Consider the following 21,668-nt stretch of genomic DNA (forward strand, 5'->3'; position numbering starts at 1 on the left):
TCTACCAGTTTATTTTGGTGCTGATACCATGCTGTTTTTGTTCCTATTGCTCTGTAGTATAGTTTAAGGTCTGGTATAGTGATGTCACCTGCTTCATTCTTCTTGCTAAGGATTGCTTTAGCTATTCTGGGTCTCTTATTTTTCCAGATGTATTTCATGTCTGCTTTTTCTATTTCTATCAGGAATGCCATTAATATTTTGATTGGAATTGCATTAAATCTGTATAGTGCTTTTGGTAGTATGGTCATTTTGACAATATTAATTCTGTCTATCAAAGAACAAGAAAGATCTTTCCATCTTCTAAGGTCTTCTTTAATTTCTTTTTTACCATTCTGTAGTTTTCATTGTAGAGGTCTTTCACCTCTTTAAGTTGATTAAATGTAATTCATCACATCAATAGACTTAAAATAAGAATCATATGATCATCTCAATAAATGCAGAAAAAGCATTTGACAAAATATAACACCCCTTCATGTTCAATACACTAGAAAAACTAGGAATGACAGGAACATATCTCAATATTGTAAAAGCTATCTATGCTAAGCCCCAGGCCAACATCATTCTAAATGGAGAAAAGTTGAAATCATTCCCTCTAAAAACTGGAACAAGACAGAGATGCCCTCTTTCACCACTTTTATTGAACATAGTTCTTGAAATACTAGCCAGAGCAATTAGACAGATGAAAAAAATTAAAGGGATACGGATAGGAAAAAAAGAACTCAAATTAGCACTATTTGCTGACAATATGAAGGCCCAAAAAATTCTACCAGAAAACTTCTATAACTAATAAATGAATTCAGCAAAGTAGCAGGGTATAAAATCAACACCCATAAATCAAAGGCATTTCTGTATATCAGTGACAAATCCTATGAAAGAGAAATGAGGAAAACTACCCCATTTAAAATAGCCTCAAAAAATAAAATAAAATATTTGTCAATCTGCAAGTTCTTAATGGCTTCTTTAATATTTCCATCTTGATTTGTGAACTGACTCACATATCCAAGTTGAAATACAAGTTGATACCGATCTCACCAAATCCTACCCAATCTGGTCAAAAACAGTGCTTTTAAAGTTATCTTGGAAAAGGCAGAGAGAATGGAAAATGACAAAGCAGCTGAGTTAAAACAGGCATCTCATTTTGCCCAGTTAATTAAACCAGCTGTGAAACTGTCATAAACAATGTTATCTATTCATATTTCAGCTGGTGCTTTTATTTTGTTTAAGGGTAGACTTCATATCCATCTGCTTTGTTAGTAAGAGATGTCAAAAACCCAGCAAAAACTCAAAAAACAAAAATTTTGTATCTCTATTTCATAAGAACAGTCCAAAAAGCCCTTCCACAGCTTATCTTTGATTATAAAAATTTTGAACTCTTTCTATAACTACCAAACTAGTGGGTTCAAGGATCAGATAATGGCACTAAAGCAGGGCCTCTAAATTCCTGTGTATGCATCTGGAGCTCTCCAAGAGAGTAGTCCCTGAATTTGAGGGTTTGTGGATAAATAAAATCATATATATATATATATATATATAGTTATATATATATATATAGTTATATAGTTATATAGAATTGCCATCTAATTTTCATCTAGGTAAGGAGATTCACAATAAATAGCTACAGTTGACACAATCTTATTTTTAAGAAAACATTTTGGCACAAAAATCTAAACAAAGAACATAATCTTAAAAAAAAAAGGTTGTCCCAGGTATGTAAGTATTTTGAGGCACCCTTGTTTTCCACCTTGGTCAAAGTTTCTGACTCAGTGCTCCACAGCTTGGGAATGCAGGGCACAGGACCTCTTAGCTCTGATTCTTAAGCAGGGGCTGCAGAATTCTAGACCCCATATTCATTTAGATACTTACCCCCCCCCTTACCCTGGGCAGACTCTATGCCTCCAGACCTGCCATAATACCTCGACCATCTATTAAACTTGGAATGTTGAGGCTTCCTTGCGCTTTCCATAAGCATTTACATACATATTCTCTCATTTCATCTAAAAACAAAACCAAAAATAAAACAAAAACTCTATAGTAAGTAGAGTTTGTTCTATTTGCTTTTATCTTGCAGACGAAGAAACTGAAATTCAGGGCAGTCATTCATTTATTCACATTCGATAAATATTTATTCAGTGTTTCTGGGCCCTGAGGCACTGTGCTAACCTCCAGTAATGATAAAATGAATAAAAAAATCATCCATATTCTTGACTTACTCAAGATTGTATGGGGAGTTAATGGCAGAGTGGGAACTGGAGCTCAGGTATTTTGACCACAAATACTGTGCTTCTCTAAAAGTTATGCGGCCCACTTTATCTCTTTCTCCATTGTGAATAGTTCTCTCTACCACACACAGCCCTCCTACTCCCTTACAATGGTCTGAGCTTCTCTCTTTGGCTAGACAGAGACAAATGGAACTCCAGATGGATTCTCATATTCAAACCAACATTCTTTTTTTTGGTGAGTGTGGGGGGCCTATTGGGAATTGAACTCAGGGGCACTCGACCACTGAGCCACATCCCCAGCCCTGTTTTGTATTTGATTTAGAGACAGGGTCTCACTGAGTTGCTTAGTGCCTTGCTTTTGCTGAGGCTGGCTTTGAACTTGTGATCCTCTTGTCTCAGCCTCCTTAGGCACTGGAATTACAGGTGTGTTCCGCTGTGCCTGGCCTCAATCCAACCATCTTTAGACATTTGTTCAACATGCATTTAGGCAGAGTCCTAGTGTTGAAGGTGTGTGATGGGAAAAGGAGAAGAGGACCACTAGAGGCAGCATCCCAGCCAGTAAAACTAAAGCCTGAAGCAAACCAGGAAGTTCAAAGACAAAATATTAATATCTAAACATGATGGTGCTTATAGATACTTAACCTAATTCTTCCCACCAGTCTAAGAAGCTTATCAAAATAGTTCTTCCAAGCATTTGTAGTTCTTCCCTTGAGAGGAGATTCGGGTACAATTTTCACCAATTCCCTTCTATTTCAGTAATGCCTTAGTTTAACACTCTGGCTCTCCATCCCTTCATCTTCATCTGCACTTGCTTCTTGTTTGAAACAACTTTTGTTCAGCACTCTTATTATGGGCCACCCAATTCAAAGCCTGTTTTTCTCAGCAGCTCTCAGCCCTTGGTGTTTATATATTCAAGGTTACACCTAGACCACACCTACCAGTATGTGAGTGATTAGACTGACGGGCGTTCCAGTTGGATGGCTGTTATAATTTTGAGTATCAATCTTACATATATTGCTATGCAGTCATTTGCATTTAACAAAATATTAGTAGATATTCTTGTTTCATATGTCTGCCAGACAGAGGTAATTTACAAATAGATACAGATATTTTTTATTCAGCTAAATGCAATGCCAAGTGTTGGATTATTGTATTTTTGTTTATGACAGTTTTAGTGTTAAAAGAATGGATAAAAACTAGCTTTAACTCTTCATTTAACTCCACTATATCCTCTGTTTAATGGGCAGTTCAAGCTCTTCTATTTCCTCTGAAAAAGGAAAATAATTCTTGTCAATAAGAATACATTAATGGAAAGATATTGGGTCCACCTTGAAAGGTACCAGTTTAAAAGAAAACATTAGGAAATCTGTTGTCAACTTCACGCAGGAGGAAATATATATATATATATATATATATATATATATATATATATATATATATATATTTTCAAAACCATGTGACATAAAAAAATATATGATAGGTGAACACTGTTCTAAGATACATTTGACCCTCTTTCAGTGGCATGCCAGGCTTTCTGTACAGAATGCTTTCACAATTCATTGCACTGTGTCCTCTTCAACTTTATCAGAGGCAATCCTCTCCTGATCCATTACAAGGCAGAAGGTTAAATTCTGCAAGATACCAAGGTATATTGACTTGGAAATCAAGTCCACCTGACTCTAGGTGATGTGAGCTCCCAAGTAGGTTCTTAGATTTCACCTTAATGGACATTGAATAGGTATACCCTCAAGGTAGCCAAGCAAAATCTGCAGTTGTCATCTTCAAAACTGCTTTGTACAAACTGAACAATCAACAGATATTTGTTGAAAAAATGCTGAAGAATTAAATGAATGAAATTTATTTAATTTAATTGACACATCGAAGCCCTGCCAACCTCATATGCATATGTTAAATTTAAACGACAATTAGTTAGATGAGAATTAAACTTTCTAATACTAGCACTGATCCTGGAGGGAAAGACTCATGGTACAGGCTTGGGTCCTGTGGATTGTCAATAACCAATGCTTCTCTTGAAGCCTTTCTACTTGGCTTATTTCAAAATAGAATAAAAGCCTATCAGTATAAGAATTCCAGGAAGCAGATTAATTTAGAGAAAAACAGCCACTCTGAAAAGAACATCTAAACTCAGATTCTTGAGTGAAAGTCATATTTAATTGCTTTTTCAATCCATCCATCCTCTGCTAACTCCTGTTCTCTTTCTTATTAGAATAATAATAAGTAGAAGGCAAGATGTCAAATCCCCTCTATCCCCACCAAGATAATAGGAACCCTGAATCATAGCACTTTAAGATCCTCAAACTAAAGCTGGTTCCTTTTCCATTTTCAAAGGAAGGAAGTAGCTGCTCCCTGCAAGGAGAGTGGTTGGAAGAGACTGAGGGATCCTAGATGAAAGGGATCCTAGAGTCTCCCTGTAAGTCTTCCAGGCCAGCTAAAATTAGGCACAGAAGCAACTAGCATCAGATAGCTCCAGCTGCATTTTGGGAACATGCATTTTTGTAGCCTGGATGGATAGGAAAGAGATGTGGATGAAGTGCACAGAAGGGTGGGTAAAAGGACCCCAGAACTGAATCTGACCTTCCTTGCTCCAAAGGATGAGAAAACCCTAATACTGAAGAGATTTATTTGCACTAACAAGCTCTTATTTCAAAATGCAATTACCCATGGGATGATTAAGCCGACAGTACTGGAAACTGCATTAAACTCAATTAAATCTTCTGCAATCAGAGTTATTATTTTGGGACGGAGGGGGAAAAAAGTTACATATTTTAGTTAAAAAGGGATGAAAAGCAAAATGATGTTGGACAGTGTTTCCCAAGTCTGCTGCCTAAGGATCATCAAACCAGCTTGTAAAAAGCACAGACTCCCTAATCCTTCTTGCCATCTCATCCCCATTCTGATTCAGTAAAGTCTGGAGTGGGGACCAGGATTTGGTATTTTCAAAAGCTTCCTGGATCATTTAGTGCTGCCAGCTCAGCAATGAGCTTTGAAAATGTACAGGTCTTGGAGGCTGGTTTGTTGCCCTTGACTGAGCTTCACAGTCTGATCATTTTGACGAACACTGAACTTGATTCTGATCAAACAGTTGATGGGGGCTGATCTGCTTATAAAGTTTGCAGAAAACTTATATATAAACCAGAATTCCAGCTCACTAATGACAAGGAGGGACACGCCTGCCCGGCTGAGAACCCTGATGACCATATTTTAAATCAGAGGTTGCCTGCAGCCCAATGTGAAACCAGATCAAAGGGCACTTCCAATCAGGCTGAAGGCAAGTTCAGGGAATGATCTTCCTTCTGTTTGCCTGAGACTGGATCTCCTAATCTTGGCCAGAGCTGAAAGAAACGCTGCCAAATTATTGTCCTCAGATAGTTTTTTCTAGATTCTACGCAGATATGTAGATAGCCTTTCTCTCTCTTTTAAGATGTTTTTTTTCTCTCTCTCTTCAAATAAGATACAATACATTTTACTAAATTTTCATTTTCTTAGTTAAAATCACATCCATTCAGGCACCTCTGGCCATCTATGCTGCACTCAATGTAAGCACATCAGCACCAATATCTTGGGTGACTCTTTAGATGGTTAAGCACATTTTCTCTCCCTCTATCCTGGTTGATGATCAACCTCATGGAACTCACATTCCAGATAAGTAAATATATCTTAACTATTATAAACAATAAGAAAGTATGAGTGCTTTCAGAAATTTAAGGGGTAGAAAGTGACTTGGGCTAAGAGCTAGGAGTCATGCCATCATGTTTTCAAAGCATATTTCTTTCCAAGGTTATTCAGGGTTCTGTATATCCATCATATATCCTGGTATTGTCTAACTACAGCACATGTAGGCTTCGTTATGAATAATTACTAGGCAAAATACTCACATAGATAATTTGAAAACTCTTCCACTGCTAAGCACAAGGAATACTGGATAAAATATAATTAAAATTTATAAATGTACTCTCTTTAATGAGATATAGTTTTTACATGAAAAGACAAGCTCATGGTAAAATAAGAAAAGTCCCCAAACAGCAAGAATAATGAGAGAAATAAAAAAGGGGGAGACTGAAATGAGAGCTGGAAAAATGGCAGGGAAGGGATCTGAGTACTAATCCCTGCATGGGAATGGGAGATAAAGTCTTAGGCCCTAAAGACAGGAAATTGGAACTGAAACCACAACATGAAGCCCGGACTAAAGCAGTGCAGAATTCAAAACAAACAAATGAACAACAACCACCAAAAAAACCCCACCCATCAGCTTTGGGGAAGGGTGTAAAAATATTCTTTGACTATTTATAGTCATGAAGCTCTTTGGTGTTCAGATGCATGCCACGGGCAGAATCTAGGAAACATTAAGTTGGGATGATCACATAAAATGTGGCGCTGGCTCCTGAGGCTTCTAGAATTCTGCATAAAAGCAAATGCAAAACTTCTCTTGAAGAGCATCTCCTTAACGTGGTCTCTGTAGGGATTTCCAAAGATTATGACGAGCAAAGGCAGGCAGATAATCTCAAATTATAAAATAATACTATGAGGAAATAATACTATGAAAGAGGAACAGCAAATTACACACAAGGCAGAATGAAACTGGAAATACTGTAATTCTTGAAATAGAACTAATTTTTTGAAAGGATTTAAGGGATTTAATGTATGAAAGAAGGACTTAAAAAAAATTCAAGAGTCTCTGGAAAAAAGATCAGACAGACTTAGTAATGGAGCCAAATGGAATTTTTAGAAATGAAAACTAAATAAAAGCTAAAAATCAATGGCGGAGAAAATATTTGCAAGTCATGTATCTGACAAGGGAGTTGTATCCAGAATATATAAAGAGTTCTCTAAATGAACTGTCTTTCAAAACAACCTGATTAGAAAAATAGTAAAAAGACTTAAGCAGACATTTTTCCAAAGAAGATAGATGGATGGCAAATATACACATGAAAAGATGTTCAACATCACTAGCCGTTAGAGTACTGAAAATTAAAAGCACTATGAAGTAACACCATAGTTATTACAATGGCTAAAATAAAAAACACTGATAATGCAAAATGTTCACAAGAGTGCAGAGATACTAGGTCTCTCATACATTGTTGGTAAGAATGTAAAATGATACAACCACACTCTAAATCAGTCAGTTAAAAAAAAAAAAAAAAGAACAACAACAAAAACCATTAAATATACAATTGCCACACAGCCCAGCATTCACACTCCCAGGGAATTTATTCTACAGAAATGAAAACTATTCATACAAAAACCTGAACCAAGATGTTTGTGCAGTTTTATATAGTACACAAAGCTAGAAACAAACTAAATATGCTTCAGTGGATGAATGATTAAGCAGTCTCTGGGGCATCCAAACAGTGGAACGCTGTCTAGCAAGCAAAAGAAATAAGCTATTGATACACACAACTCAGATGGATCTTGAAATCTTGCTGAGTGAAAGAAGTCATCTCAAAAGGCTGCATACACTGTGCATTCCATTTATATAAAATTCTCAAAATTACACTTTAGAGATGGAAAACAGATCAGTGGTTGTCCAGTGATAAAAGAAAGGGAAAGAAGGTCGAACTTATAAAGAGGCAGATGAGAGAATTCTTTTGTGAAAAAAAGAACAATTCAGCATTTTAATCATGGTGGTGGTTATGAAACTATAGTTGTGATAAATGTCATCACAAGCATACACACAGATGCTAATATATATATATATATATATATATATGCAAAAAACTTGTGAAATTTGAAGTTTTGTGAATGGTACTGTACAGCAATTTCTTGGCTTTAATAATGCATTATAGTTATTTAATAGGTCACCATTGAGGACCTGGGATTATGAATATATGGGAACCCTCACTCCTGTTTTTCAATTTACTGTGATTATATAATTATCTTTAAATAAAATTAATTTCAAAATTTAAAAACAGAACACACATATATATTTTAAACTCAATGGACAAGTTAAGAGAAAAAAGTACATAGAAAAAAAAAGAAAATTATTGAATTGGAAGATTAATCTGAGGAAATTATTCAAAGTCAGCCCAGGAAAATGAAGAGACAAAAAATATAAACATATAGAGCATGGAGGACAAAATGAAATGTTCCACATATATCTCATGGGATTCTCAAAAAGAAAAAATAGAGAAAATGGAGGAAGGAGAATATTTTAATAGATAATGCCTGAGAAATTTATAAAACTGATGGAAGATATGAATTTGAAGATTTAGAAAGCATAACCATTTGCAAACAGGATAAATAAAAATAAACATAACTCAGAGAAATAGTCTAGTGACTAAAGAATATCAAAGAAAAAGAACTCAGAACAACTATTGTGGCTAGTTTTGTCTGTTGCTAATCAGAACGCGTAATTTTCTTTTCAACAAAAAAAAACAATTGTCTGGTGTTTCTCCTGTAATTGCACTTGAAATCTTCCATCCAAATGCACTTGAACCTAGAATATCTAGAGTTTGTTACTTTGGGGATGGGGGGAAATTAAAAACACTCTGTCCTGTCAAAACTCTGGTGCAATCTTAGCAATAAGAACTGGCAAATATGACAGGCACATGACTCTAGCTGGGCAAGAACTCAACAAACTATGTCTGTCTTTGTTTCACTCAACTTGTTTCTGCTGCTATAAACAGTGAGTATATCAAACCCACCAACCCAGTCTGTGGTATCTGTTCTCCTCTGGTGACAGCTGAGGGCAAACACCCTTCAGTTCATTTGCTGAGTGTCTGAGGGTACAGGTTTAGCCCTTGCCACTTGGCCACCAGGCAGGGCTTTGAATTGGGAAAACTGGACGAACACAGGGAAAGATAACTGAATTCCTTTCTGTTCTTTGTTGCCCTCTTACACCTAGTGGGCATAACTTTTCAGTATATCTGGCAATTTTGGTCAAAATGTCAAGCCTGAGATGATTGACGATACAAAGAAATGGGCAGAGGGTGGGAAGCTCTGTTTCTGACTCCTCTGGAAATCTCTTATCTCTGAATTTCATTTTTACTCATCTCTGAAACAGCATGAAAATAAAATCCCAGCACATTTCTTATTTCAGAAGAAATACAGTGTTACAGCCTTATGCTTCAAAAACACAATTTTTTTTACCACCTTCTGTGCCCACCCACCCCCCAATTAAAACTAGAGAGAGAATGGAAACCATTTGTTCCTTTATTTTCTATAAATGTTTATTAGGAGTTATTACTTGTCAAATTAAAAAATAAACAATCCTTGAGGACTAATCATGATGATGTGGAAGGATCATCCAACTCTGTCTGAAATCTTGGTGAATATGTACATCAGGTGAAGGGTCATTTCCTTCAGAGTAAAAAAGCAGAGACACACACATGCATAATAGCTTCTTCAAGAACAGGAGTGTGTAGCAAGTCTCCTAAGATGATGTCTGACCACCTGGGATTTCCATGATTCTCCCACTTGGAAACCATTGCATCCTCCATATCATCTGGGCTATTAGCAACTCTGATAAAAATACAAGCAGTTGCAAGAAAGGGGCAGATTATTAACTTTTCAGTTCTAGAAGTATGAATAACCGGATGGAACTACACAGGGAAGAAGGTTACATTGTCTCTTTCCATGTCAAGATCCTTCTATGCACATGGATAGAAAAGGCTCCCAGGTGGCAGTCTTGGATCTGGAATCGAGGTTCTTCTCTGTTCCAAGGATCTGCAGAAGTGGGTCATGTTGATGTCATTTGTTACAAAGATGACTCAGATTCTGGACAGAGGTTATTTTATTTATTTATTTTTTGCATGTCTGGTGATTGAACCCAGAGCATCATGCATGCTAGGCAAGCACTCTACCATGGTGCTACCTTTAGCCCAACAGAGGTCATCTTGATGCCTTCTTGGGTGAATTTTTAATAAGAAAAGATTTGATATAAAATTCACGACAGAGACACATGTAAGATTTTTCATTTCAACGTTACACTGACTGGCCCTTAATCATACTGCTTTCTCATCTTTTAACCATTTATGTACACTTTTCTCTCTCTCCTTCCCTCTCTCTCCACCCATCCCTGCCCTTTGTTTTCCCCGACCCTCTCTCACCATTTACTCAAAGTGCTGAAATCCTTTCAAAACTTACTGTTAAATAAAAACAATGAGGAAATGGAAAAATCACTCCTATACCTAGGTAGGAGATGATTGACATTCTAAAGATAAATATACATATGTTTTACCATTAGTATACATCATACCAATAGACCACAGCTGATGTCACACCTATTTTGAAGAGTAAACATTACGACAATAAATGTTTCAAAATGACATGAAAATATTTCCATTTCCCAAGTTTCCTATACAGATGATATGCATAGAGTTGATATTTCGGTTGTCCCAGGTAATAAATCACTCTGCCAGGTTACATCCTTCCTTTACACAAACCTCCAGGCTCTGTTTGTTTCCATGCTCCCTGCAGCTGTTAGTTAGGTTTTTGCTACATAATTACTGTTTATTCAAAATCTCTCACTTGTTAGGGGATTTGCCCACAGAGCTCTCATATTCAGCTTTCAAAAACGAGATGACTCTTATGTTTTGTTCTTTGCACTAAATGTTGGAGGCAGCTTTTTAGTCCTCACCAAAATATTTGCAGGATGATAATTACATTTCCGTGGACCATCAAAATAAAGTCTGTAGAAGAATAAACGAAAAATGTGCATCAAATTTCATAATTTTAATTCCAAATCATTCAGAACAAAGGATTTTGAGACTGGAGCAAGCACAAATACAGGCACCATCCTGCTTAGGAACAGGAATAGTAAAAACTGCAAACAGTGTTGAGTGCTCACTATTGCCCAGGCCTGCTCTGGGTGCATTCCTCATTTAATCCACAGATGACCAAATGACATAGGTAGTACTAGCAGCCTGTTTTACAAATGAGAAAACCAAAGCATAAAGAGGAGAAGTCACATGTCTAGGACCCCACAGCTAGAATGTAAATCAGCCTGAATCAGCCTGAATTTAAACCCAGGAATTCTGGTTCCAGAGTCTGCATTTGAACCACTCCACCACATTCTCAAGAAAGCTCTTCTGCACATTGGTATATTTTTAGAAGCTGAACATCCTATGTACAAGATACGGAAAGAAATAAGCCTTCTTCCCCTGCCCTAATCCTAGTCCTCCTTTCAAATAACTGACCCCTCATTCTACCTCCACCATCACACTAAACAGAGGTCCTCAAGGAGCACTCAACTCTGTAACAAATGTTTTTCCTGCTAATGGTAATTTGAAAGGTCTGGTCTTTGTCTTCTAGAAGCTTACAATCCAAAACAGAAAATGATGTAAAAAAAGCATATAAAAAGAACATATAGGCATGTGGGGAAAAGATGGAAAATAGACAAAGTTTGTAGCAAGTTTGACAGTAAATCAATGACATTTAAAGCATGTAAAGTGACAGACTCTGAAGGTAATTCCAAAGCCAAGTTCCAACAGGGCTTCGGCTTCTTGCCCTGACAGCTGGGAAATGGTAGCTCGCATTTAGAATGTTTATGTAAAAGTATCTCCTTCTTTTATACATGCACCTTGAATATCAAGTAACTTTTGCCTCTGCCAGTGACTTTCTCGGGTGCTCCTTATTTCCCTTCATCTCCCCTTCTTCGTCATGTTTGTTTTCATGTCTTTGGTCCAAACATTCATTTAGCAGCTTCCAGTGGACCTCATGTCCTAGAGACTCTGTCCTAGGCACTCTGAGGGCTGCCCTATTGAAAGGTAGAATCCTCTTCTTGAAAAGGAAACCTGCCACAAGATCAGCTTCTAAAAATGCAAATCTAGTCCCATCCATCACATTTTAAACCCTGCAAAACTTTCCATTGCTCTTGGGATAAAGACTAAAACCTACCAAGCAATGTCTCCAAAGCCCTGCACCAACAGGCAACTTTGCCTCCTTTCCTCTGAATCACCTGTGTGTCCTTCTCGCTGAGCATCTCCAACCTTCATCAGTGCCTGGAATGTGCCAGACCAGGCTCGCAGTTTTCTGTTCTGATAGCATCCTCTTTCCATTTAGAGCCCTTATCATAGATTCCTAGATGCATGCTCATGTGGTGATTATTGGTGTTTATTTTCCCCTCTGGACTGTAAATCATGGAAGTGTAGGAAGATTAGAGGGTCCCCCAGAGATGAGACAGGCATGTCAGCTGAAGTCAGATCGTGTAGAATGGTTGTCATGCCAGACTGGTACTTTTGGAGTCATGGATGGTTTTTGAACAGGGAAATGAGGTGATCAGAGTGGGTTTTAGGAACACATTTGAGTTTACTAGCAATAAATGGGATGAGCTGGAGGAAAGTAGAGGAGGGGACCCCTTAGGAGGCTATGGTTATATTCTAAGTAAGAGGTATGAGCGTTGCACAAAAATAATGGGAAAGAGAAGGAAAGAACATATTTGAGAGATTTGGTCAAATCAACAATATTTGATAATCCTTTGTAGAAACTGAGGGTCAAGGAGAGTCCCAAGAGATTCCAAGTTTACCAATCAGGTTGTCTGAGAGCTTAAAAGACTTAATGAATAGAACTAGAAAAGGAAGATAAGAACACTTTTAGAAAAAAAAAATGTTAGAATAAGCATGAGCTGAAAGGAAAAAACACAGTGGAGATGCCTGCCTGATGTCAGACATGTGGGCTGGGGGGCAGGAGGAAGTTCATGGTTGGTACAGACAAAGTGGGTTCCATGTGCACTGATATGGTATTCATGAAGAAGATAAAAAGAAAGAGGGAGACAGAGGAGCAGAAGAAGCAGAAAGCAGGGAGACTAACCAGAATGAGGAAAGGAATAGGAATATCAAGGGATGGAGGGCCTCCCTCTAAGTAGGGGGCCTTAATCCATAACGTAAAGGTTTCTGCCAGGAGTTGGAAGAAGATGGCACCTGAGAATAGCCAACTGGGATCACTAGTTAGTGAGGTACAAGAGAGAGAAGAGTGAGAAGGGTTTTGAGGCTAAAAGTCAAAATGTGGGGATTTAACATGATAGAATTCACCCTGGATTCTACTGCCCTCTGCTGCTGGATTTGATTTGATTAAATAGGGTAAATCTTAGGAGTATTTCCTGAGTACTTGCCATAAACCAGGTGCTTGATGGTATTTTAGTCATCTTCATGACAGTCTTGTAAAGAAGCTCTCTTCGTTTTTTTAGTATCGATTATTATACAGTTTCTAGTTCAAAATGAAGCTGAAGTAAGGAATGTAACTTGCCTAAGAACATAGTAGAGTAATATCCACAAAGGCAGGAATCACAAGTTTTAGTCACCATCATCGATGTCTAGATCATAACATTTGGCTCATGGGATGATTGGTAGGATGCATGATGGAGTGGATGATTGGAGTCCAGTATCATGCTAAGGTCTGGGTGATTCCAGAGTCCATAAACTTTCCAAATATGCACTGCTGCTTCTCACACAAACTTATTCCAAGAAAAGGGATCATCCTATTGTCAATTTCTTTAAAATCTCTTCAGAAACAAGAATAAAGAAGTTGCCTTTGTAAGAGATACTTTTTCTGAATAAATATATTCATAAAATTACAACTTCACTTTGCAAATTACCTAGCTGATAAGTCAATCAACTGATCTAGTCAATCAAAGCTGAATTAATCTTTAGGGAAACTGTTTTCTAGATCATGTGTCTCCGAAACCTCATAAACATGTGTGAATATGCATGAAATTTAAGAAACAGATTTTAAGGAGGAGGCAATGCTCATCCATCCCAAGAGTCAATAGTTGGTCAAACCATCTCAGATTATAGGAGACAATATTTTTATATATTTTTCCTGGATAAAATTAATTTCCTAAGATGACATTCCTTCATATATAGTTCAGAAAACAAATTCACGGGAAATAGTGGTCACATATTTTAAGCTAATTATTAGAAATTGAAATTATACTCAAATTTAACTTCTATAGGGTATAAGCTTTGAGTTTTTTTTTTTAAATATAAAATATCAGGGAGAGACTTTTTCCTAATAAGGGAAATTTGAGCCACAACAGTTGGTTTTTATTATGGGACTCGACATTATATTATTGTCCGTTGTTAACATTTAGTCTAAATTCAGGGAAGCTGAAGGGTCCATGAAAAGCACTGGAGATGGAAACAAATTGCAGGTCTGCCTCCAGTTGAATGCAAGGTTGGATAATGAACTAGAATTTTAAATGTCAGTTTTCACATCTGTAAAATGCGACTAAAAGTGCCTGATTATCTAATTTATAGAAATTGTGTTAAAGATAAAAATCAGACAATATACATATTATACTATTTGGAAAGAAATGTAATAATTATTACTGCCTCATTCTGAAGATATTTCTAATCCATCCCCATCCAGAAAAAAAGAGAGATCTTCACCTAGTCCTAGCTGCTATTGAGTTTTCTTTGTCTCATTATCCTAATGAATCACAAGAATTGAATGGCTCTTGGGGAATCCTCCAGGCAAGGCTGCCTTGAGGAGCCAGTTGTCTTCTTGATGGTTTGAGCACCAAAGATGCTGTCTCTCCTGTTTCCAGGAGCCAAATCTCCAGCCTTGGGCCAGTTGTGATAAGGGCCTTCCCTAGCAGGACATCCTTGAATGGTTGTGAGTACAATGTTTAGACAGAGTGTAGGAGAGGGCAGGTGGAGCTCGGATAGCCACTGTGAAGTTCTTGGAAAAGTCCATGGTGTTAGGTCCCAGGTTCACATTTGAGGATTACTGGGAAGAAGGTAATGGTTGGCAGTGGCAATGTTAGTGCCAAAAAAAGCAGTTACTATCTACAATTATCCCCTTTTATATAAAGGGAATATGTTTAAGATCCCCAGATGATACCTGAAACCCTAGATAATCTTGGAACTATACATGTACGTATGTGTACACACACACACACACACACACACACACACACACACACACAGTATTTTACTCTTACCAAGCTTTTAGCAATTTTAGCTTATGATTTTTTTTCCTGTCCTTATTGAGAACTTTCATCTTTTCACTTAAAGGAAGCACTTAGCTCTTCACAGTTTCTCTTTGGCATATCTGAATTACAGCATCTCTACACTTGTAGTTTGGAGTCATTATTAAGTAAAATAAGGGTTACTTAAGCACAAGCAGTGAGATACTATGAGAGTCCATGTAATAACCCAATGACCATTAAATGACTAATGGAGGGTAGCATACACACTGGGGATACACTGGACAAAGGAATGATTCACATTCTGGGTGGGATGGAGTGGAATGCCATGAGATTTCATCATGCTACTCAGAATACCACACAATTTATAATTTATTTATTTCTGGAATTTTCCCCTTAATGTTTTCACATCACAGTTGTTCAGGGATAACTGAAATCATTGAAAATGAAACCATGGATAATGGGGGACTACTATATGTATTTGGCATTTCTTAGGTGCAGGAACTTTAAATACTTAATCTTATTTACTCCTCACAGCAGTCAGGCCTTCTAGTTATATGATATTCTTTTTTCTTAACTGAGGCCTAAGAGTCTCATTTACTCAAAATACTTACTGAGCACCTGTTATTGTTCAGACACTGAGAATAGTGATAAGCATGACACAGACACTGTCTCAAATCACTTGCACAATACACTTGTCATTGACAAGGTTTAAGAGTCATAATTCAGATATCTGCTTAGCTTGAAGTCTTGGCCCTCATTCATTTACTGCAGTAAAGCATCAATATCTACTATGTGCTGGGTACTTTGCATCAATACCCACTATGTGCTGAGTACTTTGCTAGGGATAGAGGATAAAAGGAGTCAGACCTAGTACAATTTGTTCCTGCCCTTGTGGAACTGAAACCCTCTTGTACTGTCACATAGACTCCTCACCAGGGAAGAGTGGCTGTCCTCCCCCTCCCAAGGAGCTACTCCCTACCTCCGGTTTTAGGCTGGTTCTCTAAATTCCAAGTCCATTCTAGTTATGTCCCACACCACACTGGTGACATTGCTAGCTGATTTTTCTTTGCCTTTATAAACAAAAAAATATTTTGTTGGAGAACATGCCAATTCTGGAGAGATGAAATTCCTTATAAATGGAACCAATGTAAGCAGGCACAATAAAAAAAAAGGGACAAATTTCCTGTAAGCATTTACACTTAAGTGTCTGGCCTCTGGGTCTGCATGACACAGATCATCATGATCTGAAGGTTGAAAAAAGGTTGATCCTGCCCTGGGCTGCGTCAGAGCCTCCCCGGGATCCACACATATCACGGTGCGTCAGCTGCCCACGCATGACTTAGGCCGAGGACGTACTTCTCCGACCTCGTTTACAGAACTGTGTGCCGTGTGTTTATATTTGATTAGTGGGTTACTGATGGCATTGATTCCTGCGCCAGCAGGAAGCCAAGTGCTCTGCAAAGAGGCCCTGCTCCCTGCAGAAATCAAAGGGGTTAGCAGCCCCCCAGCTCCATCTGTTGACTACTTCAGGCAACTGTCATCCCCTCTCCCAGAGCCCTCTTCTGCTTCCAGAGGATCTGCTTCTTTTTGTTCCATTTTCCTCTAGCTTTTTGATCGCAGGGTTAAATTTAGGATTAAGTTTTGTGTGAATAACCCTTGCATTGCAGACTGATGTCATTCCATCCAGGTTTGTCCTTTCTATTCGTAAAGGAAATGGTCGGTGCCATTATTTCCTATTCATATCTAAGAGATCGACTGATGTTTGTGGCTTTGGCTCCTCATAGGGAAACTATTACTATTAGTGACCTCTTTTAGCTGCTCCTTTTAGAATCTGTTCCTGTCCTTCCTCCAGCTTTACTCACCTTTCTGGTGGTCCCCCCAAAGCCCCTTTATCTCCCATCCCCCATGGGAGCTGGATATCCCCATTTTCTGGGGTGTGCCTCCTCACAGTAGTGAAATACTGGTTTTGCTGTTTACTCAGCTCTTTTCTATAGTTCTCTCAGAGCAATAGCCTAGTTTTTATTCTTCATTTCACATCTCAAAGCCAGTCAAATGTTTTGATGCTTGGATGAATGCATATCTATCCACCTCATTCACTGCTATTCCACAACAAACAGGTACCAGTGATAAAGGTGAAATTTTTCTTAAGTTGCATGCAGGTCCAATTTCATCTCAGTAGACTGGATTGCCAGATTTAAGTTTGATAGCATAGGGGGAAATTCTATATCCTGACACATAACAAAATTTTAATAAATGCTATTTCCTTCTTCCTTGGAATAAATCATTCAGCCTAATCTATCTTAGAAGAGTCCATTCTTGGGTATGAATGATCCCATACCCAAGATTAGAGGAATCAGAACTGTGCTCATATGCATGGCCAAAGAGCAGTTCAGACAATCCAATGTGGCAGAGTTTGTGAGATAATAGAACCTTGAGCTAAAATAGCCCTTGGAGATTATTTCTTTTGTCTCTCAGGCAATTTTACAGGCTTTAAATATATGAGTAAATTTTAAAATAACCAGATAAGATAATGGTAGGTGCCAGAAAAGTACATATTGATTTTTTTCTTGAGCACAGTCTCCAATAAACTAAGTTTGTTCATTTACTACCTCCTTCCAAGAAGTGATACCCCCCCCTCTGTATATCTGCTCTGATGTATCTGTTGCTTAAAAAGCACAGCCACTCATTATGACACTTAAGTGAATATATTCTTAAAGGGAGGTTGCTAGACCTTGAGAAAAGAGCACAGGATTTCAAGTCAGGTGCATCTGATTTTTAATTCTGAGGCATTTTTTAGTTATGGGGCCCAGAGCCAGGGAAGTCAATAACAATTTTGGCCCTTGTTTTACTCAACTGCTAAATAGGAAAATTAAGACAAATCACTGGCAATTGCTGGGAAAGTTAAATGATTTTAGGTATTCAAAGTACCTTCAGCACCCAGTACCATTCATTTATATTTGTTGTTGCACATTTAAAATCACTATATCAAACAGACTCAAAAGATGTGCTACTGACTATGCATCATGCTATTGAGAATGTGAAAGGATCCAGGTTTTTCTGACCACACTTAAACTATAATTTTACAGTATGTGTGAGCCTCTCAAATGAGACATTTTTATGTACCAGTCAAAGGTTCATGATTAATCATACATGAGCTGTGAGTTCCTTTTCCATGAAAAAGTTTAGAAGTACTCCACAAATATTTCTTGGATGTATGAATCTCCTCCTTCATCAGACTTTACCTGTAATCAGCAAAATGTCTTTGTGTTAATAGCTAGTAAGATCTGTAGATGGAATTTTCCCTGTGGGCAAAGACCTTGTATTAATTTTTGTGAAACTAACCATGTACAATGAGGTCTGGAAACCCATGTGACACTCAGTAGGTATCCTGTATGTTCTTTTCTTTCTTATGAGCCTTGTCTGGTCTGGCCCTTTTCTACCTCCCCAGTCTCCATGCTCACTACTATCCCCTGGTTCCCTATATCCTGGTCCTACTGGGTTTCTAGTTCTTGAAGATACTATACTTCTAGTATCTTGAAGATACTATACTTTGGGTCTTCACATTCTGCTCCATCTGCCTATAACACCTGCTCCTTCTCAAAGAGTTAAATAAACTTCCAAGTCTGATTGAATAGAACCTCCTCCAGAAACCTCCCTGGCCCTCTGTCTCAGTTATCTATTTCTGTGTAACAAACCTCTCAAAACTTAGTGGCTTAAAACCATCACCATTCACCTGCCTGTGAATCTGCACTGGAGTTGAGCTTGGTTGGGAATAGCTCATTTCTGCTTCACATAGCACTGGACCAGCTTGGCTGAGGCTGGTCACTTACATGTCTGGCACTTCAGCTGGCATAGCATGCTGGGTTGCACTCTCTCCCTGTGAGATTTCTCCAGCTGGACCTCTTTATATGGTGGTTGGCTTCCAAGAGAGTGAAAGCTAAAGTTACCAGGCATCTTAATGACAATGCCTGGAAGGTATGCAATATCTCTTGTTTCACATCCTACTGATGAAAGCAAAGCCAAGGGTCAATCCAGACTTAAAGGGATGAAAAATAGGTTCCATCTCTTGAAGTGGCAAGTGCTTAGAGTGTTGGGAGGGAAAGCTGGTGGCCATCTTTCATCTTTATAGTAATCTCCCACATGCTCTTAGGCTAGGTTAATTCCATTATGCACCACCCTTTTCTCTATAAAATTAAGCACAGTCATAAGTACTTATTCAATGTCTGTCAACATTCTCTCATCACTCCCCACACTATCCAATAATCCTAGCTACAAGAACAAGAATCCTGTTATGTTCATTGCTAATTATACGTATGGAGAGGATGAATGGATAATGAATAGAGATGAGCAAGCTGTCTTCCAGGCACACAATACAAAGACATCACAGTCATGTAATGCATATAATTTTCTTTTCCTGGTGATCATAAGCTTGATATTTATTCATCTGGCTCTTCCTCTCCTCTGAAAATATTGACAAACATCTCCTGAGGATTGAAATTTAATAATCTCTAAGGACACAGAAAAGCCTAACGCTTTTTAAAAGTGCTTGGAAAATTCTGACTCCTCAGGAGGAAAAGGCAATGATTGTATTGTCAGCAATTCTGTCCTAAAGTTATTGCAACATGCCTTGTTTTCTGGTCTGGAAAGTCTTTACTGCAATATTAGAATAACTTGTCTTGCTGATGTTTGTCCGTTAGTGGATGTTTTAGAAATACATCGGAAAATCCCTTCCCCTGTATCCATTTGTCTTTTTTTTTTTTTTTAATTAACCAAAAACAGAAGGGGATTTTTTTTTGAGAACTCCAAAACCAAGCATGGCTAAGTAGCATTCATGGGAGTTTGTTTTAGAAGCTCACATTTCAAACACTAAATTAACTACAGGCTTATGAGAATGAGAAACAGAAAAATCTTAAAACCAGGAAAAAAAAAAAGAGTAAATCGGGGAAATCCATCAATGTGCATTTCTTTTGATGTTCTTTTCCATGAAAACAGAACAGGATGTGAGGCACAGGGAAATTGGGACTTTTTCAGCCAGACCAGGGCTTGAAAAATCTGATTTTGACCTATGAGTCATTTGATACACAGATGCCAAATGTGGAGCTGGTACTGGTTGCTGCCCATCTTCTTGGCCTTCATCTGTCTGACCAGCTGAGCTGTGCCAAGGAGGATGACAAGCAGAAGTTGTATTATCAGACACTCTGGCATTGCGCCTCCTATATTCCTCTGTATATTCATCATGCTTAGGTGCCAGGAGTGTCTGTAAGCACTCCTAAGATTAAAGAAATAATCTTTTTTTTATTGTTGGCAATAAAAAATTGTTCACTGTGGTTTTTAAAAAACAGCTTAGTAAGGAAGAACTCTGAATAGTGTCAACTGACCTGTAAATATATAAATATAAATATCTATATTATACACATGTACACATATCTTTATATACATATATATATATATACACACATATATATATATACACATAGAGAGAAAGGAGAGATACACATATGTGTATGTATGTATGTATGTATGTATGTACATAAATGTGTATATGTATAAAACTTTCTTATTCAACAGGTTGAAAAGACAGTGTTGAACTAGAAGAGTGCTGGCCACATCTCAGAGCTGAGAGCAGCATGTTTTTCCTTTGGATTTCTAGGCCTGAGTTCAGCATTTATTCCTTTGTAAATACATATAAACAATGTCTCCAGGCAACCATCATTAACCAAAAGCAACGAGTTCTGGAAAGCAGAATAATGACTTTCATTTTTGTCTTAGTTACTTAGAAAATCTCTCCCACTCTCAGGCCACTCCCACCAGCTGCCCAGACACATTCCTCAGTAAGAGCAACTGTGGTGTATAGGTCTGTCCTTCACCAAAGAGGGAAATATTTCTTGAGCTTCAATGTATTGAAAATCAGAAGCAAAAGCCTTCACAAAATTCCATCAGATAGCATCCCAAATTGGCTGGTCTTTCCAACTAAAGATCAGAGCGTGGCATTTTCATTGGCTTCCAGTATCATCTGCCCCAACACAGGTTACTTTCATTGCTGCATGGTTACCTAGCAACCTGCTACCAGTCAGCCCCACTCCCAGCTTGTTTCCTTACACCCATCTCTCAAGGTTCTTTTTTCTGCTTGTGTGCCCTGCAGTAGCAGGATCTGAACATCCCACACCTGCAAGAGTGACTTAGAAGTGCCTTAGAAGATCATGCCTACCCTTGAAGGCCAAGATGGGGAGTCTCTCCCTAATTTGGAAGGTGATAGAGAGCCAGAGTTATTGTGAAGCAGGATTATGACAAGATCAGAGCTGGCTCCTGCTTAGGAGGTCGTGAGGTAACAGTGCAACGTTGACCATGTGAACAGGACAGAAGGCAGAGGATAGGCTTCTGGATGCAGTAAAGTATCACCAGGCTTAGGTGGCCCTGGGGACACTTAAGATGCAGGCATGCTTCAGGCCTAGGGTGGAGCAGCAAGTCAGGAGAGAACTGAAAGTGTCACACTGGGCATACTCAGTCTGAAGTACTGAAAGAACCAAAAGACCAAAATGCCTACCTTATCCCCAAGAGGATTG

The 21,668-nt window shown here is 38.1% G+C and overlaps 1 protein-coding gene across 1 annotated transcript in view; it reads right to left on the minus strand.

Moving 5' to 3' along the window:
• Positions 1 to 9,773: 9,773 nt before the first annotated feature.
• The window catches only part of LOC144255713 (uncharacterized), a 40,183-nt gene continuing 28,288 nt past the window's right edge, over positions 9,774 to 21,668 (minus strand). Inside the window, exon 4 of the mRNA XM_077800512.1 lies at positions 9,774 to 9,902. Coding sequence (XP_077656638.1) covers positions 9,827 to 9,902 — 76 coding nt within the window. The 3' untranslated portion in view covers positions 9,774 to 9,826. The remainder of the gene's footprint in view (positions 9,903 to 21,668) is intronic.

The sequence above is a fragment of the Urocitellus parryii genome, chromosome 7 (genome assembly GCF_045843805.1).
Source record: "Urocitellus parryii isolate mUroPar1 chromosome 7, mUroPar1.hap1, whole genome shotgun sequence".
Taxonomy (NCBI): domain Eukaryota; kingdom Metazoa; phylum Chordata; class Mammalia; order Rodentia; family Sciuridae; genus Urocitellus; species Urocitellus parryii.